This window comes from Peromyscus leucopus, chromosome X, assembly GCF_004664715.2.
Source record: "Peromyscus leucopus breed LL Stock chromosome X, UCI_PerLeu_2.1, whole genome shotgun sequence".
Classification (NCBI taxonomy): Eukaryota; Metazoa; Chordata; class Mammalia; order Rodentia; family Cricetidae; genus Peromyscus; species Peromyscus leucopus.
The window spans coordinates 18,073,203-18,082,445 of record NC_051083.1 but is presented as its reverse complement, the minus strand read 5'-3'; the positions used below and the strand labels follow the sequence as shown (position 1 = coordinate 18,082,445).

General features: G+C 45.4%; 1 protein-coding gene across 5 annotated transcripts; it reads left to right on the top strand.

Moving 5' to 3' along the window:
• Window positions 1–716: 716 nt before the first annotated feature.
• On the top strand, window positions 717–8,844 carry LOC114710016 (diphosphoinositol polyphosphate phosphohydrolase 3-alpha). 5 transcript variants are annotated; one of them, XM_028894047.2, is made up of 3 exons: window positions 734–1,044; window positions 1,482–2,090; window positions 7,172–8,844. In XM_028894047.2, coding segments are annotated over exons 2-3 (495 nt in total). In that variant the 5' UTR covers window positions 734–1,044; window positions 1,482–1,596; the 3' UTR covers window positions 7,173–8,844. The 5 variants fall into 5 exon arrangements, with proteins under 5 accessions (XP_037055286.1, XP_028749880.1, XP_028749882.1 ...); XM_028894049.2 differs by lacking the exon at window positions 734–1,044 and adding an exon at window positions 1,050–1,096; XM_028894050.2 differs by lacking the exon at window positions 734–1,044 and adding an exon at window positions 1,126–1,140.
• The last annotated feature ends 399 nt before the right edge of the window (window positions 8,845–9,243 follow it).

Genomic DNA, 9,243 nt, shown 5'->3' with positions numbered 1-9,243 from the left:
ACAAGCCAGGCTGCAATCCCAGTGCCAGGAAGCCTCTAGAAACGGAGACTCTGAATCCCTGGGGCTTTCTAGTCCAGTGCAGCCTAATTGTGGAAAACCTGTCCCCAAAGTCATAATGGGGGGAGAGCAATGGAAGCAGTGGAGGAAGAAACCTTTGCCCACCTTGGGCCTACACCTGTTCAGAGAGTACACACACACACACACACACACACACACACACACACACACACACCCCGTTTTCAAGGATCACCAAAGCCCTGAATGCTCATCTGTGAGCAGGCCAGGAAAGGGTGCAGTGTGTGAGGATGGAGGCTGACAGGGAATCCACGACTTGGTGGGGGTGCTGCTCCAAAATCATCTTGCACTGGGGTTGAAACAAGGGTTGTGACAAGGAGTCCCGGGGTTCCATGACTGGGAAACTGGGGGACAGACAGGCTATGCCAACTGTGAACAGGGTTTGTGTGCCAGTGTTTAAGACAAGGGCTGAGCCAAGATGGTTGACAAGCCGCAGAAGAGAACCTGTTGAAGAAAGCAAGCTGCATGTGACTCAGCAAAGATTATTCTGGCAAGACTGCCATTGGTCATTCTGGCGACACCCTGCCTTCTGCCTAGAAATAAGGCAAGTGCTGATCATAATGGGAGAGGTTGATGACGCGGACCTCGACCCTGCAGCCTGTGCCTTGCTGGGGGTGGGAGGGGGAAGCTGGCCCCCGCCGCTGCCATGTCTGGCCCACACTCACACGTGGTGGGACCCTGCGCAATGTCACAATGGGGTGCACCTCCCCAGCGCACAGGGAGCTAGAAGCTTCCCAGGCACAGCGGTGAGGGGCGCCTGCGCAGTGAGCCAGCGGCGTCGCGCGTTGCGGGAGTCGAGAGACCCCCGCCTCCGCCCCTCGCCCTCCGCCGCGCGCGCGCACGCGGGCCCGGCCACGCGCGCGCACGCGTCTCACCTCGCTCAACCCCTGCCTGGGCGGCCGGGCGGCAGAGCGAGCGCGCGATCGCGGACAGGCAAGCGGGCAAGCAGGCAAGCGGGCAAGCAGGCGGGTAAGCAGGCAAGCTGGCGGGCGGGCAAGCGGGCAAGCAGGCAAGCAGGCGGGTAAGCAGGCAAGCTGGCGGGCGGGCAAGCGGGCAAGCAGGCGGGTAAGCAGGCAAGCGGGCGGGCAAGCGGGCAAGCGGGCAAGCAAGCAAGCAGGCGGGTAAGCGGGCGGGCGGGCAAGCGGGCAAGCGGGCGGGAGGGCGGGGACCGCGCACGGTCCAGTCGGGGGCTGTGCGGAGGCGCGGGCTCTGGGCTCCCGGCTCCAGGCGGCGGAAGCGGCGCCTCCAATCAGGCAGCGGGCTCGCGACCCTCGGCGTACCCGGCTGGCGCTGCCCGCCCCGGACTCACTGACGCGCCGGCTCGCCCCCGCCCCCGCGCCCGCCCCCGCCTAGTCTCCCCGGGCTCGGGCTCGGCTCAGACTCCGCTCTGCTCTTCTCTTCTGCAGCCCTCGCTCTCCCTGCCCGCAGCAGCTCCTCCTTGGCTGCGCGGCGGCGGCCCGCTCGGCATCTGCAAGCGACCACACACAGTCGGCGGCGGCGGCGGCGGCAGCAGCGGCGAGGATGAAGTGCAAGCCGAACCAGACGCGGACCTACGACCCCGAGGGCTTCAAGAAGCGCGCCGCGTGCCTGTGCTTCCGCAGCGAGCGCGAAGACGAGGTGCTCCTGGTGAGCAGCAGCCGCTACCCCGACCGCTGGATCGTGCCCGGCGGGGGCATGGAGCCCGAGGAGGAGCCGGACGGCGCGGCGGTGCGCGAGGTGTACGAGGAGGCGGGAGTCAAGGGGAAGTTGGGCCGGCTGCTTGGTGTCTTCGAGCAGAACCAGGACCGCAAGCACCGGACCTACGTGTTCGTGCTCACCGTCACCGAGCTGCTGGAGGATTGGGAAGACTCGGTCAACATCGGCAGGAAGCGAGAGTGGTTCAAGATCGAAGATGCCATCAAGGTCCTCCAGTGCCACAAGCCCGTGCATGCCGAGTACCTGGAGAAACTGAAGCTGGGCGGCTCCCCGACTAATGGAAACTCGGCCGCCCCGTCCCTGCCGGAGAGCGAGCCCTAGTATGTACCGCTCCCGCCCGCCCGGACTCCCGCCTGTCGCCTCCCCGCACTTGCCTCCTGCCTGCCTGCCTGCCAGGAGAGCACCTCTCCTGCCCTGTGCGCCCGCACGGGCAGGAGGGAGGCTTCTTTTGTTTCCTTGGCAGGCAGACCTCTGAATCACGCTTGCAAACTGTCTCTGTTGCCAGGCGCTGTTTGCAGACAAATTGCACGTTTTTTCACATGCTTTTCTAATCGCTTCTTGGTGACACTGTAAAAATCTTGCGGTCAGCCAGAGCTGCATGGGATTTCGTGAAAGGTGCCTTAACTGCTTGCCCTGCTCTTCATAGAGGGTGTGCTTTTTGTATGCGCGCGTGTATGCGTGCGTGTCTGTCTGCCCTGTGATGTTTTGTTTGGGTGGTGTTTTTCCTTTAAACACCCTTTACATGTGTTTGTGCGTGAGTGTGCGTGCGCGCTTTTGATGTCAGGCTTGTGGTTTGTTTCTTAGTGGAGGCCTTTAGAGTTCTACCAGCTGGCGGGGCGGGGGTGGCGGGGGATGGGGTGGGGGGCATCTTTTTATGTTTTTCCCCTTGTTTTCTCATTCACAGTGTTGGTTCTTGGCAGTGAGCCATTCTTGGTAAACGTTGACTCAGGCGATTTGTTTGAAATTAAAATAAGAAAAAGAAAAATTTGAGACTTTACATCTTTCTTTTCTGCATACAGTACTTTTAGCCCTCAAAACGTCATCTAACATGACTAGGATAGAAGCTTCCCGTATTTTCCTATGACAGAAAACCATTTTAATTTTCAAGAAAATTTTACAGTTGACTTTTCACTACTGGACATTTTGAATCAGTAGTGAGGAATCACCAACTGTAGAAAATTAAAATAGTCATGTCCATTTCCTATATAATTTACAAGGGGTTGCCTGGATAGACAGGATATTTCTAGAGACTTGCTAATAAGATACTTTTGATCAGGGTAATTCTATTTATACAATACTTTTAGCCCACTCATCCAACAGCTTCCAACCCCCAGCACCTTTTTGGATCCTCTTTGAAAAACTGTGCTTTTCTCAGTGTACGTTCATTGTGAAAGAAAGTAATCTATACTTGAATTTAGTGACTTCTCAGTTGAAATTCCCTGCCCCTCGGTCACCGCAGGAATGGAATCGTTTATGGTGATTACATATTTACAGTCATTCAGACCATTTCCATTCTTTATATTCTTGTTGCTCAGCTGTGAAGACACACGACCCAGCGAGTGAAGGTTCCATTTCTTACAATGAACCTTTTGGTTGTACTCTTGTTGCTCTTGATACTTGTTTGAAATAAGGAGCCACCTCTCAATATGTCATTCTGTCTTCTGGAACTCTCCTCAGGTCCCTGCCATATCTATTTAGGTCTCTAGAAGGCACTTTTAAAAGATATTATTAAAGACTGGAAAGATCATTCCATATTTAACAGGAGCATTTTTCAAAAACGTCTCCTATGAGTACAATGAATAGACTTGGGGGAAAATGACCATGTTAAAGAACTAAAATCACTTGGGTTAGAGCTGTTTACTTTATATTAGCTTATTTTGAAAAAAAAATCCCAGACTATATTTTGATCATGCTCTTTCCCCTGCCCCAAGCCCTCCCAGGTGCCCCTCACCCCCCAACCCACACTCAACTCTGTGCTCTTTCTTTCTTGCTCAGAAACCAAGGCAACAAACAACAAACACAAACACCAGATCATAAAAGCACACAAAATAACATGGGGTCCATTTTGTGTTGCTCAGCTATTCCTGAGCATGAGGCCTAAGCTGGAGTTGGGTTGAAAGAGGCAGTGTCACCCCCCCCCCCCTAGAGAAAACGGATTGTCCCTCTCCCAGCAGGTATCAATTGCAAATAGCTTCTTGGTTAGGGGTGGGACTTTGGACCCACTCCCCCTTCTCCATGCTGGGATTGTGTCTGCCTTGAATTCAGGCAGGCCTTGCCCATGCTGTCACAGGCACTGTGTGTGAGCTCCTATGTACTTCAGTCCTGTTGTGTGTGTGTGGGGTGGGGGGGGGGGGGGGCGGGGCGGAAATGCTGTTGCTTTGGTGTCCTACACCACTTAGGACTCTTGCAAACATTCCATTGCCTCCTCTTCCCCATAGATTCCCGAGCCTTGAGGAGGGCTGTTTGATAAAGAGCGCGTTTATTGCTCTCAAATTACATTTTTAAAACATAATTACTGCTAAAAATTTAATGGAGCATCATCTTTTTAAAATTTAACGTACAAATCAATGTGTAAACAATTTGGACTTCGTGAACACATAAAGAATATCAGTATGCAGCTCCTGGAATTCATAGTTTCTAACCCCAAAGCCATTATATTTGTCCTCATCACCATACTGGGCTAATTTTGGTTTTGAACCCTATGTATATTTGTTCTTATTGCCTTTTTGTGTGATTTATACTCAGAACATTCAAATGTTTTTTCTCCATTTGGCTTTTTGTTATTTCACAATTAATATTGTTTTAAGCTTCTAAAAGTGGCGTCCTTGCATTTTCTCAAGAACTGTGATTTCCCTTTATGGAAAATTTTACTTCAGATTTAAAATATAAACCCTAATTTCCAAAATATACTTTTATCAAAATATACTTTGACCAAAGAAAGAGTATATGACTAATTTGAAGCACTTATTCTTAATTCCAATAAAAAAATTTTTTGTTTTTGTTTTTTTTCGAGACAGGGTTTCTCTGTGTAGTTTTGGCACCTTTCCTGGAACTCACTCTGTAGCCCAGGCTGGCCTCGAACTCACAGAGATCTGTCTGTCTGCCTCTGCCTCCCAAGTGCTGGGAATAAAAGCGTGTGCCACCACCACCCTACTTCAAAATTACTTTTACTAGTTAAAAAGTTTCTAGTAGATTCTGCAATTTTATTTCCATTAACCTTAACTTCAATATTGACATTACAGATATAATGAATTTGGCTTTATGGATATTTCTTTTTATAAAAATCTTAGAAACCCTGTCAGAAATGCAATGGAGGCTTTACTTGCTATTACTGGAGTCAGCAATATGTCATCCTTTAAAATTACATTTATTTGTGTGTATGTGCATATACATGCACGCATGTGTGTGTTTGTGTAGCTGTAGAGGTCAAAGGACAAGGTATGGGAGTGGTCTATTCTTCCACCATGCAGGGTCAGGAAACAGAATTCATGTAGTCAGGGTTGGTCACAAGTGCCTTTACACACTGAGCCATCCTGTAGATCTTCTTAGTGCATTTTTAAATTATGCATAATCAAAAGTGTATTCATAATCCATTATTAAGAATTGTTTGCCTATAAATATACTGTGAATTATTTTTCTCTTCAAGAGTTTGTCAGTAGTTCCAGATTTAAACAGGTAATTGGGGATAGTATATTAATTCTACCAGTCAGTCCTCCAAAAGCTGTTTAACAACTGGGTATTTTTCCAAGAATGCTAAGTCATTTTATATAGTATTTATGATTATACTAATACACAACCAAATTTTACATCCATCTTTCAATTGAAAAGGGAAGATACTCCATCAGATAATTGCGATTTGCAGATATGAATTAGAAGTTTATTTCCTATACATTTTTTTGCTAACATGTATTATCTTTTTTTAAATTTTATAATTTGATTTAATTTTACACATCAGCCACGAATTCCCCCGTCCTCCTGCCCCCCCCTCCTGCCCTCCCCCAGCTCACCCCCCATTCCCATCTCCTCCAGGGCAAGGACTCCCCTGGAGATTCAGCTCAACCTGGTAGATTCAGTCCAGGCAGGTCCAACCCCCTCCTCCTTCATCCAGGCTGAGCAAAGTGTCCCTGCATAGGCCCCAGGTTCCAAACAGCCAGCTCATGAACTAAGGACAGGTCCCGGTCCCACTGCCTGGGTGGGTGCCTCCCAAACAGTTCAAGCTACTCAACTGTCTCACTTATCCAGAGGGCCTGATCCTGTTGGGGGCTCCTCAGCTATTGGTTCAGAGTCAGAAAGACAAACATGGTATGTACTCACTCATAGGAGGATACTAGATGTAAAACAAAGGATTACTAGAGTGCTAGTTCCCATACATTTTATAAATAGCTTTCATTTCCCACTTTTCAAGTGTTTTGTTGGTAACGAGGGATTTTTTTCCCAGCACCTCATGCATGCTGAGCATGTACTGGAATACTTAGCTCCACTCACAGCCCTGATGTACAGAGGAAACATGTTAATATAGGTTTGTTTATATACTGGAAACGTAATCTTGCCTATACTTTAAAGAAACAAACTAAAGACAGGAAATTGACTTGTATAAGCCATTTGCTTTATTATTCTGTATAGATTCATTTGAGATGATTAATAAGGTTTTTCATTGAACAGTATGGTTTCATTTCTCTAAGAATGCCTTACGGGATATAGATGAAAATTGTCCCTGAGCAGAACTTTTACCTTCAGGCTTACTATTTTCCTGGTAGCCCTCTCTTGATATGACACTGTATGTAACACAGTTAAACAGTTCTGAGCAAACAGAACTATGAGAGGTCAGTATGGCCACAAGAGGTTTTTATGAGAGAACGGGAGGTGATAGAAACTACACCAGGATTTGGAAGTTAGACCTAATTGCAGTTCTTACACTGTAATTTCACCCAAATTACCAAATCATCCTCAATCTGTCATTGTAGATGATACAAATAGATACTGTTGTAAACATCTCCAATGAGATGGTCTTTTAACTGAATTAAGAGACACACTTCTGTGTAGTGGTTAACAGTTTGTTGGACTTGACCAATTTGAATTACTCCTGGAAGTCTAGACTCTTTTACAAGGTAGAATTCATGATTTTTTTTGTTTTTGCATCTTAATTTCCAGTTCCCCTTTGGTATCACTGGTTTCACAATTTTTTTTGAGAGAGAGAATGGGAATGTGTGTGTATGTGTGTACACGTGTACCTGTAATTCCCTCAACTGCTGATCTAGGTTCACATTGCATTTGCCTTAGAGCCTGCATGGGCTTTCTAAATGCCGAGTGATTGGTGCACCTAATATGTCCTTAATAACTGTGCTGCTTGGAAGAATTGTAAATATACACCTGCAAAATGTATGTTTGTTTCTTTTTCCAGATGAACAGAAACCATGTTCCAGATTACACTGAAATAAAATCATTGATGTGAATCCAGTATTCAGTGGTATTGTCAAGTTCACCGGAGCACTTTTAAGGTTCCCAGGAAGACCGCCCATCTGGTTTTCCTTCTACATCTTGGAACACTCCTCTGTCTATTTTACCAACATTGTTTGCTCTGGTTGTTGTACTATTGTATGTGAGCGGACTTAATTCAGCACCTATAGCCTTTTGTTGTGCTTTTCTGATGTGTCTGCCTTCTTCATTAGACTATTACCTTTGAGAGCAACGACTATTTTTCCTTACTCTGCATATTGTGCATCCAAGACACTACTTGAAATATGGTTGGCATCACTGGAGGTCTTTGATTCAATTAATATTTTGTAATCTCTTTGTGGCAAAGCATTTCCCTCCCAATCTGGTGCTAGTAGAGTATCTGCTGTCTCAGCACCACGTGTGTGGCTCATGTGTATTAGGTGTTTCATAAACATTTCAGGACAGTTGAAGATGTTCCGGGACAAGAATTAGTACTCATTTTATGTCATATCATACAATGGCTGGTACGGTTTTAATATTATGCTATCACTGAGGGTAACATTTTATAGAATTAGTCCTTCACGTAACAACTTTAGTGTTTTTGTACTGTTGTTAATTTGCTTAAAATTTTATTCAAAAATATCACTTGCTATAAAGGTAATTGTAAAGACACTACAATGAAAACCTATTATTGTGAGTTTTTATAAAAATAAATTTTAAAATAATATACAAATAATACATTTAATTTTTTTGCAATGCTCTATTTCTTAAATGTCAACATTTCCTTGCAGAAAAATGCTGGCTTTTTTTTTATTTTAAAGATTCACTATTCTGTAATATTGATGGTGAGCATGAAGAATACCTGCTCATCCTGCCATTTCGTTGCCTAAGTGTCTTTTGCCTCTCTCACTGTTTCTGTTGCCTGTGGTTCTCCTCCCTTTCCTAGCTTCTCAGTACCACATGCTTTCCGCATGTAAAATTGCAAAGGGCTGAGAGTGCTAAATTGGTGTGACGTAGAAAGGCTTCGGGGAGAAAGACTACTGTAAAAGAGGAACCCAAAGTGAAGAATTTAAATGAGGGAGTTTGGGTCAACTCTTTCCAGAGGAATAAGTGTATGATAAGGCCAAGGAAATTTTACGGAGTTTTGCCACAGGGTGTGTGATGTCAATACTCTTATTCAGCTCATTCCAAGGGTTCCAAAGAGGTACTAATATGGCAGTTGTGTTTTACTTTTTCACTATAAATGATTATATTGGGAAAGGCTTGAACTCCACTTTAGTGTAAGCACCCTTCCTCATGGTACCAGTGAAATGTATTGTGTCCCCATATCCTACAGACTTTGAAATAAAACCACATCTTATAATTACTGGAGTTTCTATTTGTGATATGTACTGTGGTTTTGCTTTCTAAAGAAGCGCTTATCTTTTAGAAAACTGTACTGAAAATTGAAAGATATGCTACTGTTATTTGCTTCAATATAATCAGGGTGGTATAAGTTTGTATATAGATGAAACAAGATTGGCTCTGATTTGATAATTGTTGGAGCTGTGTGATAGATGTTTGAGAATTCATTATTCTCTATACTTTTGTATATGTTTGAAATTTTCCATAATAAAAATTGCAAAGATGTATGCCTTAGAGTTTGCTAGTAGGCCACCTCTCTCTTTCAGAGTCTAAATATGGATGGCTGGTCAGAATAATAATTCACAGAAAGATAAAACTTTATTCTAAAAAGCTGGCTCTTCTTCCTGAGCTACATGTGTTGCTAACTACCAGTTTCTTTCCAAGAAGTTTGTTCTTGGAAGACCTCCAGTTAACATGTGCAAAAGGCTCTTAGTTCACCCAGCATGCAGTATGTGAGCAGGACGTAAGTTAAAGTGCAATCTCCGTTGTGTTTTTTTTAAGTATATGTATATGAGGGTTTTGCCTCTATGTATGTGCACTGCATGAGCTCACCAGATCCCCCGAATTGGGGGTAAGGATATTTTGTGAGCTGCCAATTTGGCACTGGGAACTGAAATCAAGTCCTTTGCAAGA

Excerpts from the sequence above, each read along its gene's own strand:
- LOC114710016 (XM_028894047.2), top strand. The coding sequence starts at position 1,597 with ATGAAGTGCAAGCCGAACCAGACGCGGACCTACGACCCCGAGGGCTTC.